This window comes from Maniola jurtina, chromosome 9 (genome assembly GCF_905333055.1).
Source record: "Maniola jurtina chromosome 9, ilManJurt1.1, whole genome shotgun sequence".
NCBI classification, from domain to species: domain Eukaryota; kingdom Metazoa; phylum Arthropoda; class Insecta; order Lepidoptera; family Nymphalidae; genus Maniola; species Maniola jurtina.
In genome coordinates, this window is record NC_060037.1 from 8174895 (window position 1) to 8194118 (window position 19224).

The 19224-nt window shown below is 39.0% G+C and overlaps 1 protein-coding gene across 6 annotated transcripts in view; it reads left to right on the forward strand.

Moving 5' to 3' along the window:
- LOC123868234 (F-actin-uncapping protein LRRC16A) overlaps positions 1 to 19224 on the forward strand; it is a 42761-nt gene that overhangs the window by 12962 nt on the left and 10575 nt on the right. The window contains exons 5-27 of one of the 6 annotated variants that reach the window (XM_045910664.1): positions 128 to 231; positions 2924 to 3036; positions 3390 to 3479; positions 3726 to 3991; positions 4271 to 4458; positions 4840 to 4917; positions 7045 to 7229; positions 7794 to 7945; positions 8390 to 8505; positions 8607 to 8678; positions 9047 to 9218; positions 9867 to 10002; positions 10442 to 10634; positions 10912 to 11030; positions 11464 to 11581; positions 12203 to 12223; positions 12729 to 12903; positions 13499 to 13576; positions 13656 to 13845; positions 14183 to 14229; positions 14551 to 14646; positions 15849 to 15935; positions 17933 to 17995. In XM_045910664.1, coding sequence (XP_045766620.1) covers positions 128 to 231; positions 2924 to 3036; positions 3390 to 3479; positions 3726 to 3991; positions 4271 to 4458; positions 4840 to 4917; positions 7045 to 7229; positions 7794 to 7945; positions 8390 to 8505; positions 8607 to 8678; positions 9047 to 9218; positions 9867 to 10002; positions 10442 to 10634; positions 10912 to 11030; positions 11464 to 11581; positions 12203 to 12223; positions 12729 to 12903; positions 13499 to 13576; positions 13656 to 13845; positions 14183 to 14229; positions 14551 to 14646; positions 15849 to 15935; positions 17933 to 17995 — 2859 coding nt within the window. Of the gene's footprint in view, positions 1 to 127; positions 232 to 2923; positions 3037 to 3389; positions 3480 to 3725; positions 3992 to 4270; positions 4459 to 4839; positions 4918 to 7044; positions 7230 to 7793; positions 7946 to 8389; positions 8506 to 8606; positions 8679 to 9046; positions 9219 to 9866; positions 10003 to 10441; positions 10635 to 10911; positions 11031 to 11463; positions 11582 to 12202; positions 12224 to 12728; positions 12904 to 13498; positions 13577 to 13655; positions 13846 to 14182; positions 14230 to 14550; positions 14647 to 15848; positions 15936 to 17932; positions 18048 to 19224 lie in introns of all 6 variants that reach the window. The other 5 variants (XM_045910665.1, XM_045910667.1, XM_045910666.1 and 2 more) reach the window with 5 other exon arrangements.

Here is a 19224-nt window from a genome sequence, read left to right on the forward strand (position 1 = left end):
TAGCGTAGTTCTCTATATACATGACCTTTGTTGCAAGAAATAATCTTCGATTTATTTATCTAAGAATGCTCGTGCGAACATGGTTTAACAGAATGCTCAATTAGGCAAATATTACGTTTGCTTTCAGGCGAGGAGGGGTCTGCGGAAGGCGTTATAAATGCCATTCACGCGCTGATTGCTGCGTTTGATGACTTATTTCCTAACGTGGCTATGGAGGACATTGTGTCCAAGGTACGAAATACGACCACAGGCTGCTTTATTGATTTTAGTGTCAAAGTATCACTTGCCCGCACCTTCGCTGCCGCAAATTTAAAACTATTACACTTTTAAACAAACTATATACTTAATTTAACGAGTATAATATAGACGGCTTTGATTGACGGTAATTTTTGAAACCTAAGAGCGTGCTTCAAAACGTGCTTTAAATAATTGCGATTATGAGTTATGACCTACACTTACTTAATCTAAGTAATTATTCATCGAACAGACTCCGTTCAAATCAATCTTGCTTAGCGACATTCGCCGCTATGACAGATAGATCCTCCACTCTGCTTTTATAAAACGAATAGATGAGGGCCGTAACCAGACTTCGTCCGCGTGAACTTAGGTTTTTTAAAATTCCAGTGGATTCTAACAAAGGCGGGATTACACTTGATCGCTTTCCAGTACTTGACATCAGCTTTCTTTCTTACTGTCTTGCTTCTTCCTGGGCAGGTTTCCGTACTTAAACGTTTCCGTCTATTGTGCGTGCATTGGCCTTCCCCGTCAGAGTCTTCACTCCAGCCATCCAAGCTCGCTCCAGAAACCGAGTAGATTGACTTGACATCTTAATTTCAGCGACCAAGTGTATGCAAATTAAGGATGTCAAGTTTAATCCTAAGTTAAGTTAAGCCCTAGCCCCAATTCCACAAGCATCCGAACCCGGGTGAACGACCAAATGTAGGTCCGCCACTAAACTTTAGGTACTGTAGATAGGTATAATATGACTGTTAAGCCCGTGAAATGCGTCAACCATATTTTTTATTTGCTTAATTACTTCGTTAAGTCCGCTTCCATCGCGATTATTTTAATTGAGATTGACTACGGTAGGTCACTGGCGTGCGGTAATGATCGCTGTATTGTTCCTATTGTACTTGAGTAAAAGTTATTCCTTTGTTCAATTACTGCAGGATTTTTCGGGAATACCATTACAAAGCTCTGAATTGTTTTTAGGCACCTAGGTACTGGAATAAAGAAATTAATCATGTTATTCAATGAGATAGTACGCAAAAAATTAAGATATTTGAATAACACTAGCGCATGCAAAACCAGTAGACAGTATTTCAGTAGATTTCCTAAACCAGTAAGAAGATTGAGACTAAAATAGGTTACATACTTAGTAAAAAAATCGTATCTAGATTTTGTAGAATCAGTAGATTGAGAAAAAGGTGTCTAAAACATGTTGCATAATAAAAAAGATTTTTTGGAACCAGTAGATGGTTGAGAAAGAAGCCGAGAAAAATATGTTTCAATAGTAATTCGTAAATGATATCACCACCTGCGGTTAGTACAAGTTTTAAATAGGAGGATAAAGCTTATGTTATCCTCAATATTGCCGATCGTGCTTATCTATGTGCCTATATTGTGGTTGTTATTAGATTGTATAGGAAAGTAATAGAAAATCTATGAGTTCCGTAGGTATGTTCGTCATCTACTATTAGTACCTATTGTAGTAATTATGTATTGGTAGTAGAATATGGAGTTTCACTTTCATACGAATCGACGACTCATGAATCATGATATCCAAATTGTACAAATACGTGACTGTTTTATAAGTGAGAGTAGGGTAGCCATATTTAAATTTTGTGAAGGACATAGGGGAATATTCTTTGTGAAAAAATAGAACTTTGTGATGTAGCAACTATTTGTTTCCACTAGCGCTACATAATAAATACTATAGTTATTTTACTTTAAGCCACCTATCGGGTAACAAGCGTATTAATATTACTAACGTGAAAGTGTGTCTGTCTGTCAACTTTAACGGCCCATCCATTTAACCAATTTTTACGAAATGAAAGTTATTTTGCTAGTGATTCTCTCAAATTGTTATGGTTTTTAGTTTGATGTTTTATTGTGTAAAACGATAAAGCTGGCATTGGAGGTCACCTGTAAAAACTTTTTGAAGTAATAACATTAAAAAATGATTTAGACAAAGGTACGGAAATAGAAAATCGAAGATTTCCCACGGGATTTTTAAAAACTCAGTATTTAATTTGAAAGATTAAAACCACAGGACCATTCAAAATCAGATCTGTTTTAGGAATTCAAAACGGTTGGTCTCTCTAGTCTTAAACAAAGCGTATTTTTTATTGATTTACGAGTAGTCTAACTATCTGACAATAGTGTTTTGATGATAGGTATTCTTTGTGCGGAGGTAATAAATTTCATTTTTTTAGTAACGCCTAATCAAAACGAAAAAATAAGGTCAATAAATTTACATTGTTATACCTACCTAAAGCAATGTTTAAATCATTAGTAGGTATGTCTAGAGTCGATTTCACCAACGTAAAATAAGCCTTAACAGAGAGTTAAGATATTTTGGCAGGTTTTCAATACAAAAACTGTCTTTACGCCCAATTTATTCCTCAGTTAAACGTCACCCGACATTGGTGAAATCGGCACTTAGGCTGAGATCTATAGAGCTCACTTTGACTTTGCTTAGACTTAAGACACTGTTAAAACGAGACAGCGTTATACCGCTGGCATAAATCTGTCTCGTTTTAACTGAAACTTAAATCTAAGCAAAGTCAAAGTGCGCTCTATATTCTACTAGGTTATGCCCGCGACTTTCTCCGCGTGGACTACACAAATTTCAACCCCCTATTATTTTACCCCTTTAGTACAAATTATTATGCATTTAAAGCAATATTACTTAAAATTGCAGGTTCATCTACCATTCCAACTCCAACCGGTTAGCGGTACAAGAAAACATTCCACTTGTGGCGATTTTTCCAATCAGTATGCAGCTATGTGTGACCTTTATCAAACACCTTTCAGGTAAACCAGTTCATTATATTCTTAGCCCACGACGCAAAAAGAGGGGTGTTATAAGTTTAACGTGTGTATCTGTGTGTCTGTCTGTAGCGTCGTAAATAGCGCTCAAACGGCTCAAACTATTTGAAAGTAGTTTCTTTTGTTCAAAAGTTTCTGTCTACTCCTTTAATTGGTGAGCTTTTGAGGATTATCTGATGTGCTAGAGGTCTCAGTCACCTTATTGATAGTTATATTACTTGCACTTGTCTTATGGAGTCAATGCTACAATCCAATATTATGGTAATGTTTATTTTTAATTTACACTTGTGGATAAGTATTTTGAACTAAATATTTCAAAATTGCCCTTACGTTTCTAGAGCTGAAGTCGCATGGGATATTGACACAATTTATTTGGCGCACGACATTAGAATGCTTCATTTGAAAGACTTTGACCACCTGGACCAGAGGTAAGTACCTACGTAACATTTGTTTGCTAGGAAAATTCCAAAAGTAGATTATCCAAATTTGAGTGTGATCCGTCTGTCTGTGTCAAGCCCCTTTTCTCAAGGACAAAAGGAAAAAGAAAACTATGATTTTCATAAAGTGTTGTGCGGAATTGGATAATCTACTTTTGGATTTGTCTTAGCAAAGAAAATAAGGGTTCCTTTTTCCCTTTGAGAATGGAACACGTCATATCGTTTCTTGTTGTCTAGGGATCTAATCCCGCTGGTGATGGCGCTGCAACACAACACGTGGTTTAGCGGAGTGTGCGGCGACGGCGTGCGCGTCGGCGGCGAGGCGTGGGAGGCCGTCGCCCGACTGTTGCGCTCCGCCTCGCCGCCGCCGCAGCAGCTCAGCTGGCGAGCCGCCACGCTGAGACACGACCATGCCGCCAAGCTTGGTCATGCGCTAGTGCGAGCGAGACAGCCGCCTGCGATGCACACGATAGACTTGTCGCAGAACCACATTGAAGACAAAGGTTTGTTACTTGGGTTCAGTTATACTGCCATGCCGCCGAAGAAACTCGTATACAGAGGTCAACGCAGCCCAGGGACATAATCCCGCGATCATCAAGATGATTTACCCCATGCCTTGACAGACGGACAGACAGACAACGAAATGATCATATGAGGGTTCCTTTTTTCTTTTTGAGGTACGGAACCCTAAAAAAGAGTAGTAGTTGGATTTTGGTTTGTGAACTTTCCTCTCTCTCTCTCTCTCTTTTCTTAGTCTCTATGTATATTCGTCGTTTTCCCAGGCGCCATCAGCATACTAACAGGGCTAGCGAACAACCCAGATGGCATGCGTCACATCGCGCTGTCGCAGTGCGGGCTGACAGGCAAGGCGGTGGCGCACCTCGCGGCCATGCTCAACGACAGCCCCTGCCACTTGTCCACGCTGTCGCACTTGGACCTCTCGCACAATAACCTAAAAGATGACGTACACGTAAGTTTGCTGACTTACATTTTATGCCATCCTTTTACTAAAAAGTGGCCCCGCATAATATCAATCAATCATCAAACAATAATTTATTTATTTGCTCAAATGCAGGTTAGCAATAGATTTTACAATTCATTTTAGTATCACTACACTTGCCATGTAATGGCGTGCAAATATTTAAAAATTAATAAATTTACTAATTTACTAAATTTACTAATATTGAATTCAATTGAATAATTATTTATTTGTAACTAGCGCCTTACCCCGATTCGCTTTTGAACACATTTTAAAAGTAAAGTTTGCTTTAGAGCCGTTAGTTTTGTGATTTCGTAGTTTTTACATAAAAAGAGTTTAGCTTATAAAATATAATTGTTATCATTGTTTCAGAATCTATACAATTTTCTAGCTCAGCCCAACGTATTGACACATTTAAATTTGATCAACACAGAGACTACATTAGAAAACGTAAGTAAGACATGCCTTTGTCCTTCTTTCTGTATAAATCGAACCTTATAAATCGAATGTTATAAATGGAATTGCATAATAGATTTTGTGCAATTGTTAACAATAACTAGATATAAGTTAGAAACGTTGTTTTCGTAACAATCTATTATATTCTTATCTTTCAGTGCTAGTTAGGTCAATTTGTCTCTAAAAGTAGTTCAGTCATTCAGATTACGGTAAGGGAGTCAAGGATTATGTTTGACAAAATGGGCTATATTTGGCTCAGAGTTCAGACCCATTAAAAATGATTTCACATATTGCAACTGTCGTTTCTGCAAATTGGTACTAACGACCGGATGAATCTAATACACAAAACAATTTGAATGTGATTTCTTGGTTATATAGTAAGCTGTTACAATAAGTGTTATTTTTAATATCCGTTATGGTCTGGGATTTATCTTTAAAACTGTACTGCAAATTATGTTTAATTTAGATAATAATTGAAAATAACTCAACGCGCGCATTGTCGTCTCTTCACAACTGCCCAAAAAAGGAGTGTAATGTTATCAGGGTTCTTGAAGGTATAGTACGCGACAGGTTGAGATTGCCATCGGGGTATGAGGCGGGGGGACGCTCCGCACACCCGCACCGGGTCATATACATACGTATAGACCTGTCGTGTACTATGTGTGAGTTTCTTTATCTTACCTTAATTTGTGCTTGAACAAATTTGGATGTGTGGGGATCTTTACAATTCTTATATCGTCCCAAGTGACACTTTTTTAAGTTTTTTTATCACATCTTAGTGCACCCAAAAATAGATGGCGCACTTAACTCAAATTATGAAAAAAACAATTGACTTTGATCCTTCTTTCCCTTCAAGAAAAATAAAGCGAAGCACAATAAACAATATAATTTAGGATTAATAATAAATAATAATAATTAATTTCAAAAGTCAATATCATTTTTGGGACAGTTTACTTACTGCTATTTAATTTTATTTTTGTGCTCTAAAAATTCTTTTTTTTTCTCTCTCGTCTGGCTTTTACAAAGATTAGCCAATGTCAAGTTTGTAGTTATTTTGTAACAAGTTAGTTAAACTATACAAGTACGGACCCCGTCTGTGCCGGCGCTCGCCGACATACGCACGGCACCCCCTTAGAGCGCTTTCCAGTCAGTTTTAACAAAAAAAAAAACACTCCAAAAAGGCAGATCACGCCCGCCAGCTAACACCAACACAGACGAAGTCCCTAAAAATTCTTTGACTGAATAAAACTCATGATTTGGAAGCCATTTTCTTAGTGAAGTCTTATAACAAAATAATCCAATGATCCTGATATACCACTAGGTGGCGCCGAATAATTTTAAGCTTGCGCTAAATTTTGGACGTTTGAAATGTACATTATCATTTCACTACAGTCTGATGTCGACGGACGGATAAGGACGGATAGCTAACTTGTTGGCATCCTGACAAGAAATTAAATTTTTGAAAGTATCTTTCGAGATACGCGATATATAGAGAACTCATAATAATATCATAAGTCATAATAATCTGTGTAGTGTAATAATAAATCAAAAGGGATAATAAATGATAACTACTGTGCCCTGAAGTCTGAACCTAGTGTGTATTGTTTATTATAATAAGATTATGTAGTGAAATTCGCGCGTTTTTAGGTTTCAATGCCTGAAGGGTGCCAACAGGACCCTAATACTAAGCCTGCGTTGTCTGTCCATCCGTCTGTTTGTCGGCGGGCTGTATCTCGTGAACCGTAATAGGGAGAGAATTGAAATTTTCACACAAAATGTATGTCTATTGCCGCTATAACGACGAATAATAAAAAGTGGCCACCATGAAAATTAAAAAGTGTTGTTTTATGTACTTACGCACTCGATCGATTTTTACTTGTTCATTTTTTTCATACAAAGTTCATTACCTCTAGCGCTGCCAAGGGTCACTGCTAGAGATCTCTTATAGAGATAAGTGCTTCCCTGTCCACTTTTTCTCTTTATTGTTACAACTTTCTGGTACAAAAAAAAAAGTGTGTTAAAGATTCTAACAAGTTGTTATAGTTTTAGCTTATTTAGTATGTAATGATGGGGCCGGCCACCTATGAAAAACCCCTTTTAAAAAAACATGAACATTATCAGATGTGGGGCGCGCTACTACGCGGCTGTGCGGCGCGGCTGTCTACGTTGCTGGTGGGGCGGAACCCGTGGTCACCGGCGCGAAGGCCCAAAGATCCTCCACCATCCTTCCGACAGTTCTTCACGGCCTGCCTTGCCCTCACAGATCTCGACTTCTCTTACTGTAAAATGCCGCCCGACGCACTCAAGTAAGTGAACTTACACTGAGTTTCTTGCCAGCTCTTCTCGGTAGAGTTTTCTTTCTGAATCGTAAAGTTATCTTGCACAGTCAAAGGCCGTCAGTCGTTTAGCACCTTGAAGATCATATTCGCGTGGCAAGATTATGTACAAGCTTTAGGTGTATATGGCGTGTTTATAGAAAAAGGTCATAAATGCGACAGTTTTTTGATGCAATAGTTTCGCGGAATTGCTACTCGAATTCTGAGCCCGACCGTACATGTCACGTATGTTGAAACTCGAGCGTCAGAGTAAAATGGACCTTTATTCAAAATTATGCACTCAATACTCCGATTTTCATTTAGAAAGGTTTCTATCTCACTCTAGTATGTCAAGCCCGTAAATGTTGTTTGGAACAGCGTGCGCTCATGATTGACGACAAGGAGAGCACTTCTAAACATTTTAATTTATAAGCCTAGGTTAAAGTTAAACTACTTATTAGTCATAAATTAGACTAGATCGTAGTACAATTGAGTAGCTCATTAACACTCATAATAAAATAAAAAAACTCCTAAATATTTCCAATGAACTTGCAGGAGTCTCCTGCTAGGCCTGGCGTGTAACGAGAGCGCGACGGGTGTTAAGCTCAGCCTGTCGGGCGTACTGTCATCTTCGCAGGCGGCGCACGTGCTTGAGTCATGCGTGCACGGCGTAAGATGCTTACAGTCTCTGGACCTTTCCGATAATAGTAAGTGTCTTATTTTATCTTTTTCTCTTTTTTGTTAGCCCTTATTTATTCATTGGGTGACATAGGGTCACGTGCACGCTATTCTTGTCGGTGTTGCGCGAAATCTATGGAACGCACTTTGAATTTGCTCAGACTTAAGACACTATTAAAACGAGACAGCGTTATACCGCTGGCATAAATCTATCTCGTGTTAATCGAAAGTCTAAGCAAAGTCAAAGTGCGCTCTATAGATTTCAACCTAAGTCTAATGTCCTCGGTTAGCAAACAATACCGCTCAACTCAAAAGACGGATCCGTCATTTGAATATCACTGGATGCAATTTTTCTTAATTTGTTTTTTTTTTTTAAATTATAATGCAATAACAATAGTTAGGTGTATAATTTATTATTTTTAAGTAAGTACATATACATTATACATATTGTAAAATTGCTTGTACATTTACAGGTATGGAATTCGAATTATCCGGCATAGTGAGAGCAATAGGAAAAAATCATTCAATAACACATTTATCACTCAGCAAATTGACTGGCAAAAGATCGTATGCACCTCCTTTAATACAGGTAAAAAATGATTTATAAAATAATTAATTTAGTACTGATGTTAAATGTGTGTTCAGTAAAATGTTCTCTTAAAATATAGTAAAAATGTATTGTTGTTTCAGGCTTTAGTCCACGTTTTACAAGAACCTGACACAGCTTTGACTTCATTAGACCTTAGTGATTGTAAACTAAAGGTACGATATTTTTGTTACATTACAAAGGGTTATATACTATCGCTTTTGCATTTTATATTCACTATCTAGTAGGTGCTCTTGTGAACAAGTTCTGTGTTACCAAGGAAACTGTGTGATTACGATATTCTCACGGCAATAAGTAGTTTAGATTTCTCCTTGTAAAGTCGTTTGTCCCGACAAAATCAGCTAAATCCATACTAATATTATAAATGCGAATGTCTCTCTGCCTGATACCGTTTAATAGGCCATCCGTTTAACCGATATTGACGAAATTTAGCACAGATATAGCTTGCACCCCGGGAACTGATATAGACTACTTTTTATCCCAGAAAATTAAAGTGTTCCCATGGGATAATTTTATATTACAGAGTGATTTGTACGGGCTTTTAAACGCCCTGGGTGGTGCGCGAAGGCTGCGCACGCTAGACGTGGGTGGCAACCTGGCGGGAGATGCGGGCGCGCGGCTTCTGGCTAAGGCGTTGCAGTGCAATTGTACGCTACACACGCTGTATATAGACCGCAACGCGTTCAGTTTGCAAGGTTAGTGTTAAACCGTAGGAGAATAAGATGATGAGTAGTGACATTATCATTCAATAGGTATTAGCGAGAGACAGGGACCGCTGCATGCCATCCCGCTGATGAGCTGAGCACAAGCGCGCTCATCTCGCGTATTGGCTGGTGGCAGGTAAAGCACAAAGCTTCTTGTACCGGCAGGTGCAACTTCAAAGCGATCAAGAAGTATTTCATTTTATATCATTTTATTTATTTACACAGTTTACAGTTTACACCAAACTTTGTAGACCGAAGCACTAGATAAAAACTGAGACTGGTGTTTGCAATTTGCAGTCCAAATAGACCGTAGTCTGTGCTGACAAAAATCATCGGCGTCACCAATTCATTATTAACACATTTATTATTATATATCGGTTCGTTATTTAACTCATAATTTCTAAATCTTGGCTCTCATAAATCTTAAATCTCATTTTTTCCTATTTTCGTGTGTTTATATGTTAGATTACTTTCGGATTCATAACAGTATTTTATCACAACTACAGGCATTTTATCGCAAGAACATAATCTTGTATAATAACAACTATCCATTTTATTATCTGTGTGTTGTTTTTTTAAACTGTTTTCTGAGCTCTGTGTTTTGAGCCTGGTAGTTTCTATGTGTGTTGTAACTTGTAGGTTTGACGGACATAGCGACGGCGCTGCGCAGGTCGGTGAGCGTGCGGCGCGTGGAGTTCCCCGGCTGCGACGCCGCCGCGGGAGGGCGCGGGGCGTCGGAGAGGGTCGCGACACTATGGAGGGAGTTACATGAAAGGTAAACTACACCAGTCGCCATTGTTGACGGCTGAGAAATTAATCTCTAGCGCCTCGTAATGGCAGCCATATTTGGAAGTTTTGAGACGCAATAGTGCAACGGATTGGGTTTGAACCGCCGAAGTATGGGAATTCAGTCCGCTCCTCAAATATTGAACTATTGAGGTTCAACAGAAACTCAGGAGGATAAACTGTTCAATTTCATCATATCAACCCATCAGCGGCTCACTTGTGAGCATGTGTTTCTTTTTAGAATGAGGGTTTAGCCATACTCTACCACGATAGCTGAGTGCGGTTTGGCAAACTTCACACTCTTTTGACACTATACTGTGTTTGACATTGGAATTCTATCAAGGTTGTTGACATGTAAAGCCTCATACTAGGCGCACTGATTCTGTGGCTTTACGGTGGTCTGTATATCGTGTCGTATTGTCGGGCAGATTGTCGAGCAACAACAGCACGGGTCAGTGCGGGCGGGTGCGCGCGCTGGCGCTGGAGCGCGCGTGGGCGGGCGGCGAGGCGGCCGCAGCGCTGGCGGCTCAGGCGGCCGCGGCGCTGCCCCCGCCGCCGCTACCCGCCGCCACGGAGCGCGCCGCCGCCGCCGCGCACCATCTGCTGCACCAGTACTTACAGGCGAGTTACACTTTACTAAACTTATTACACGTTAATAGACCCCGTACATCTTCCTGGCTGTTCGCTAATTTCTGTGCCACGTCTAACTTTAGGTGTCAAACGGGAGTTAAATTTGGATTGCATTACGTATGCTGATTTCTTAATATAATTTTATGCATTTATCTTAGAGATTAGATGCAAATTTTGACCCATTTCGATCAGCTTCACCATTAGTGGTTTGCAGATTAATGAAATAAGTAAATAATGAGCTTATTACAACAAAATAATGTTGTTGCAGAGGTGCAGCGAAGTGTTCGCGGCGATGGGCGGCAGCGGTGGCGGCGGCGAGCTGGTGTCGCTGCAGGCCGTGCGCGACGCCATGGCGCCCTGCAACACCACGCTGCAAGACTTGCTCAAGTTAGTTTGTTTCATTATCAACCGTCACCCGAACAAAAACCTAATTGGTAAATACCAAAAGTATAAAACTAGACGTTTACTGAACTAACTGTTTCATTATTATTAACTAGATGATGCCCGCCACTTGATCCGCGTGGATTGAGGTTTTTTAAAATCCCGGCGGAACTCTTTGCTTTTCCGGAATAAAAAGTTGCCTCTGTCAATTACCGGGACGCAGACTACCTCTGTACCAAATTTCATATAAATTGGTTAAACGGATGAGCTTTTAAGAATCCCGTGGGAACTGTTTGATTTCCTAGGATGAAAAGCAACCTTATATGTATGTCCTTCTGTTATATAAATACAAAAATTAAAAATACGCATGTGTGAGTGTGTGGATGAGTGTTTGTGTGCATGTCGTGTGTATTATAATATATGACGTGTTATATTACAGTGAAGCAGTAGAGCGGTTAGCGCTGTCCGCGTGCGAGAGTGTAGAGGGCGACAGTGATCGCGGGCCAATCGTCGACCCCGACATGCCTGACTTGCTCTCGCCTATATCACACTCCGGGGTAAGAGGCTCTCTTCTACTTCTTCTAGTTGGTTTGGTGGCTATGCAGGGCATTTCAGACCCTGTATCGCTTTGATCGTTGTCGATCTATTGCGATCGCCAACTTTTTATAGTTCTCGCCCAATACTAATTGCCGCTAGGAACAGCAGCAGCTTCTGACCGAGATGTTTTCGCCTCCTCCGGGTGCAGTATGTGTTTCCCTAGGTGGAAAGTATGTTTATGCATTATTGCTTGACATTGACAGATGATGTGTAGGGGCGTTTCCACATCCTCTTTACAGAGCCCACTCATATCCGTGTCATTGTCAAGGTTTAACATATATCTGATCAATCCAAAATAGAGACTCTCTTACTTTCTCTCACTGTCACTTGGCTTTTAATTACTTCTGGTTATCGTTGGCGTATGCCCGACAACTTGTCACATTTTGCACCTACTATCTTATAGCTAAGAATTCTAGCCGGCCATACACTGACACAAACCAGACATAAGTAATAGTCAAATTTTTATCTAAACTAATATTATAAAGAAGAAAGATTTGTTTGTTTGTTTGCTTGTAATGGATAATCTCAAAAACGTAGTCAGAGTGTGATACATTGCTTTTCTTATATTTTCATGCTAACAGAAATTGGATTACTTAAATTTGGTAAGAACATATTCTATAATAGCATAACTACGGATTCCTACGAGAATAATCTTCAGTTTAAAATAGCTTGATGTCAAAAACGCGTGCTCAATATTTATTTGAGATTTTTATAGGATTTAAGAAAGCGTAGTTTGATTTGCTGTCTCAGTATAACAGGTATAAATTCCCCCTTTTCACCATTTTACCACCGTACCGCAAGATGTCGGGTGAGTATCCATCCTTACGTCGTCGACATTTAATCTACACGCACGAAACGTTTTGCGTTATCATTGCTCATACGCATGACTAAGGTTTGACCACTCTTCCACAATGTGTGTTTCCTACCAATTACAATCCAGGTATCTTTAAAACAAGAGTGCGTCCCATCTTAGGTCACATCATCACTTTCCATCAGGTGTAATTGTGGTCAAGCTCTTGCCTATAAAATGAATAAAAAAATACCCAACATGCATTTTTTTGTATGCGAAACAGTTGTGCATAATCTAAGTTAGAAACTGCGTCGTAGGCGACGCCGTTGGGGTGCCGGCGGCGCGAGCGCGGGCGGCGCGTGCGGCCCAAGTCCGTGGCGGAGCAGCAGCAGTGCAGCAGCAACGAGATGCTGTCGCTGCCGCCGCTGCACGGAGAAGCCGCCGATGCTCTTGCTGAATTGCCCGCGCATACCTTGCGACACCTTGTTAAAGGTACGCCTTTTAGACAATATTATACAGGATGTAACCAGAACGCTAGCAAAAACGAAGACAGATGATAGTACCGATGATTACTGATAAGATACCATAAGAAAACTACGAATTTCCCAATATATGCAAATAAAACATCTGACTGACGCTAGAGGTCAACGAACGTTCCGTAAATAGGCCACTTGAAGTCAATGCCTCGTCGTAGGTGGGGTATTGACCCGACTTTTGCAAGTTGTACAATGCGGGTTTGAAAAATACTAAATCTACAAGATAAGGCAAATGATTAATTGGCATTGGATTGCGTTAAGGTAGTACCACAAACCATTAATTTTATTTTTGTTATTAATTTTTAACAGATTGTTGTATTCCAAAAACCTGTTGAGAGTAATAAGTCTCAAAAAATTTAAGGAACTAATGTGTAATTTGGTGATAAATTTTAAAGATGCAAAGAAATTTTGAGTTTTTACTGTATATTGTTATTTTGACTAACAAAACTTCAACACTTTGTCATTTTCGTATGGTAAAAATTTTGTTAAAATCATCGCTCAAATCAGAAGTATTGCTGCATTTTAGTTTCAGAATGCACATTTAATTTCAGGTCGACCGAGGAGAGTGAAAACAAGAGCGCCGACACGACCCGTCACGGATCAGTCTCAGGATATAGACGAAGGTAACTGTATGTCATATTTAAAGATCCTATTTGATTGTTCAAATTCTTAAATAGGTGTGTAATTAAAATTTGATATTCCTTGCAGGGCTGGACGAGTTTTGGCGAACGTGTCGAACTCCGCCCGGCAGTGAAGAGGCATTGTCACTGTCGGCGCGCACGCCGCTCACGTCGCGCTCGCTGCACTCGCTGTCCTCGCTCGCCTCGGCGTCGCCCGCCTCGCCGGCTTCGCCCTCGCCCGCCAGGCACTCCCCGACGCTGCGCAGGGATGACACCATGTGAGTGTCACTAGCGTAGTTAGCAGATAGATTGAAAACTTTATTGCACACAAAACACGAAATAACTAAGACAAAACAAAGAAACTAAAATCTAAAAACAATTGTATGCAAAGGCAGCCTCATCACTCAAAGCAATCTCCACCATGCAACCTTTGGTGAGCAGAGTGAAGACTCCCCTATACTGCCGACTGTAAAAGACGTTTTTCGTTTTAAATTTTCACATAGCTAAATTTATTTTATACTTTTTAGTCCGTTTTAAAAACGCGGTATTAAGAAAAATTAATAGTGTTTCACATAAAAATTTACATCAGCATAATATTAAAATTTTCTCTTTCAGGTATAGTGTGACGTCAGGCGAAAGCACGCCCGTGCTTTTAGAATGCGGTAAGTTTAATGAACAGTATATTTTACAATGTTTTAGATTAGGTGATAGATAGGTAGGTAGATTTTTTATAAATTGTGTGAAAAAAAATTTACAAATGCAGAGACTGAAACGAATGTTTGCGTCAGACGTGAAACGTTATTTTTTTCTTAATTCGGTAGTATTGAGTATTTCAATTTCCTTCTAGTTTGGGCAAAAAACGAGTGCACTCGGCCGGTTTTTTTGTGTAAGAGCCTAAAGGTTGTACTAAAGAAATGCATTGATTTCCAAGTTTAAAAAAAATGCTATGAATTTTGTGTCATGTATTATTTTTCATCTAACAGAAGTATCTCGATGCAAGTCTTCCGACAACGTGGGAACTAGGGCGGCGCCAAACACACCGCCCCCTTCTCGCTCGTCAGACAATGTTAATACTATGGGTAAGATGCTTTATACTCTGGCTTAGATCTATAGAGCGTGCTTCGACTTTCCACAGACTTAAGTTTCAATTAAAACGAGACACATTTATGCTAGCAATGTAATGCTGTCTCGTTTTAACAGTGTCTTAAGCTTGCATAAAGGCAGTGCGCTGTATAGGTCTCAACCTTACTTCCCGTGTGAAAAGAAGCTAGAGTGGTTGTCCGACACTGCCGAAGTGTGCTAATCACTGCTTATGTTCCGCCTGAGATCGTAAATTAATATGGGTCGCGCTATATTTGCTAGTTCGCTTTGAACTAGAGACGAGTGGCATTGCTTTTATAATATTCAACAAAAAAAAGTGAATTGCTAGCTGTAAATAAGTAAGTAAGTAAGACCGGAATGAAAACTGTTGAAACTATACTGTAGTTGTACAGTTTGAACGAAATCACAAACTTAAGATTCCGTTAAGTTGGTGCACCATTTGATATAATCGGTAAAATGTACAAATTCCCCTTAGAAGTGCTTGTAGTCGGCTTTTATCTTCCAAATACGTATTTTTATGTAAAATAACCGGGGGATGACCTTTGATTATCATGATATTCCGCTTGGCTATTTATTGACGTAACCTATCGGGACACACGTTATCGCATACAGTACAATTTTTACAATAAAATTGAGTTAATTATGCTTGTCATGGAAATATTATAGGAATTGCAAATAAATAATTCGCAATATTATAGCTTATCTGATAAATTAAACGTATTTGAAGTTTATTGAACATATATCAATTTATAGTTTAGGATTTATATGGGATACGGATTGCAATTTTGACTTAGGGACGCTAAACGGCCACGCAATGTTTTATAGTCATAAACTGCGCGAGCTCTCTTCGAGACTTGCAACAACCTGAATTCACAATAATTGATTAGTTCAATAGACGCTTTGCAGCGCAAAATACCGATTCGTGGAAAATTAATTTAGGCAGCAAGACTCTTTGCGGCGCAAAAGTGAGTAGCGTAGTTTGTTTTAGCGATTTTGAGCAATGTCTTTAGACATTCTTCTTCTTCCTGTCCTTATCCCACGCTATGTGTGGTCGGCACAACTTTCCATTATACCTACCATTTGTTAGCGATGTTAGGTAGGTTCTACAAGATACGGTATGCGTGCGTGTGTCCCGACGGGCGCGTGAGTGGGCTGTGCTAACGCGCGTGTGGTGTGGTAGGCAACGGCTGCGCGCGCGCGGGCGGCAAGGCGCGGCCGTGGTCCGTGGCCGGCGTGAACGCGGACAGCGCGGCGCTCTGCACCACAGGTACACCGCGTCTACACGCATGCTCATTGTTTTGCACTCACATCACACGTATCCATTAGGATCGAAACGCACGGGCGGGCACGCTACTATTTGACCCGCTGGTTATTTCATCGTGTGTTTCGCAACTTATTCTATTAAGGTCCCTTATTTTCTTTTCCATACACACGAATTACGCTGATTAACTCTATTTACTTTTCTTCTTAAACTTAGTCATATATCTATTTATGTTTTCATTATCTGGTTCCGACAACAATAGTTTTTAATATAATCAAATACATTTATTATCTAAAGAAATCAATTTCTGTTTTAAGGAAAATTTTGAAGAAAATTAGTGTTAATAAACTATACAAGAAAAGAGGGACAACATGTTATTATGTGTGACTATGAATGTATGTGTGTGAGTTTTTATATATCTGTCGCTCCTTAGGCGCGGCCAAAAAATTACACACAGGCTATAACCTATTTAATTTTGTTATCGAATAAAATACTTGTAAGTGTAACACCCGAGACGATTCGATACCACGCACGCGTGTTGAGTGTAGCCAAATTACAGTATTTTCTATGACCTTCCACATTACATACAAACTAACGATAGTGTGAATCTGGCCATAGAAAATGCTGGGATTTGATTTCAATGAACATGCATCGCGTGCTATCAGGTTGGGTTGCGTGTTTTAAGTAAAAATAATGCATCATATTTTTTATTTTATTTAGAAATATCATCTTATAATAATTCTTAAAAAAAGTTTTCTACTTTGTACAGTAGGTATCTACAATCCAGTGAATAACATGATTATTAATATTATTTTGCACAAAATCAACAGAAGCGCAAGAAAACTATAATCGTGTCATTTCATGATCATAAAGTATCATTTGAAAAGTAGTCAAAATAGTCATCATTATCGTCAGAGTATTATTATCATAAAAACATTTGAGTTTCTAATTATATGGTTGAAGTGATGTTGATTGCATCTTAGGTTAAAATCTATTGAGTCCTGTTTGACTTTGCCTAGACTTAAGTTTCAGTTAAAACGAGACAGACTTATGTCAAAGCTATAACGCTATCTCGTTTTGAGTGTCTTAAGTCTGAGCAAAGTCAAAGTGCGCTCACCTTGATAAAGATTTCAGCCTTACTGGCTCGAGCTGCTAATGTGTAATCAGTCCGCAAATTACAGACACCAATCGGAAAAGAGGGGTATTGTACTCATCATTGTTTAAATAACTAGACGATACCCGTGGCTTCTTCGAGCTAGATTGACGTTTTCAAAAATCCTCTTGGAACTCCGTTGGTTTTTCCAGAATGGAAACTATTGTATGCCCATCTTAGTGGTGCGAGCTACCTCTATGCAAAATTTTGTCAAAATTGGTTGAATGGATGTCTTGTGAAGAGGTAATAGGCAGTCATGCTTTTGTATTTATCTTAGTATGGATTTTTACTTTGGAAAAACCTTTAAGTTTTAAATAATTTAAAAATATTATGCTCTGTACACTTTGTTGAGTGTTATATTGACATTTTTTGTATGGAAGAGTATCTCAGGGTTGGTCTCATACTTAAAGTTGTCACGATGAGACAGTGTATTCCACTTTTCCCCCTAAAGTAAGGGGGTAAGGAAACCTTTTCTTAATGACTGTACTGTAAATTTTGCATCACACTACATCAATGGTATTTGGTAGATAAATGTAGGAAAGATCGCGTTTATATTAAGGTCTAAAACATGGGTTATATTTGTAATATGAATTGATACCATTCTTTGTTTCCCAAAAACAAGTTGTGAAAATAGTGTATACCTACAAGTGTATACAAAACTTGCAAAAAATATAAATCTAGTTGTTAACACAAAAGAGACAAAATAATATGTTTTTCAAATACAAGTTTATCATATTTGGACGAGTTTTGTCGAAAACTAGTGTCACAAGTTGTTTGTTGGTGTAAACATGGCGTCATGTATGGGCGGTATAGTTTTGTTGCGCTAACGTTGAGCGGTGGTGGTCTACAGAGGGCGTGGAGGCGTGCGTGGGCGGCAGCATCGTGGGCATCACCCCCGGCGCCGCACTAACCAGTAACATTTCACACGCTATACTTTACTGAACACATGTGTCGTCCGCTTTTAGGTACGCTTCTCGCTTTACGTGTGCGCTGAGGTCTAGTTTATATCGCAAGAGTTGCTGAGCAGTTGAACTCTTAGGGACCGTTCAGATAGACCGGTGCGGAGAGCAGAGCTTTTGATCATATTTTAAAATTTAGTTGGAACATTACAGGGTGTAACCATAACGCTAGCTAAAACTTAGCGTTGTTATTATTATTATAATTTTTCACAATCCAATGCCAATAACCATTTGCCGTATCTTGCAGTTTTAGTGATTTAGTGTTTTTCAAACCCGCATTGTATAGTGTGCAAAACTCGGGTCAATGCCCCACCTACGACGCGGCATTGACTTCGAGTGACCTATTTACGGAACGTTCCTTGAATTCTAGCATCAGTCAGATGTTTTATTTGCGATATATTATAAGTTGTAAAAATACAGGTTTAAATTTTTTTTCGTAGTTTTTGTTATGGTATCAGTAATAATCAGTACTATTACCTGTCTTCGTTTTTGGTAGCGTTCTGGTTAAATCCTGTATAAAGTTAACTACATTCATTTTCTTTATTGATAAAAGGATGCTCGAGTACCCTCTTGTCAATGTAAAAATAAATGTTAGAATGAAATGATAAAGTGTGTAAGGTAAACCTTATTTCAGCAGCCTAAATCACATTTTTTTTTAAATATGATCATTTCTATTGCTTTCCGCGCGGTTCTATCTGAACGGATCCTTAGAGCGCTTTAAACCATTTAAAGGGTCTGCAATCATTTGCGCATACGGTTAATATTGTACTTGATAAAATTATTTAAAAGAACAACCACTGATTCTCTCGGATTCCGTTCGGAATGAAGAGTATTCCAATGAGTGGTAAATTTACTAGTCTATTCCAAAGCGTTTTGTGTAAAAAAAGTTGATTTAAATGACAGACCAGTGGTCCAGTGGTTCAAAGTCTTTACTACTCAAATTACTTTGTATTTTAAGCAAATATTACTATTACTATTGGCCTTACAATACTCGATATTAACTAGACCTAATGAGCCTTTGATACATTAGCGTTTAAATTTTAAAGCAGAAGAGTTTTTAAATATACTGTGTACATCTACTGACCCAAATTAATCTATCTGTAATCTACCGATAAGTTACTAGCAACATTGTTATTTGTCAGAAAAGACCATCAAATTTTTGACAAATTACAACGTAAGTAAC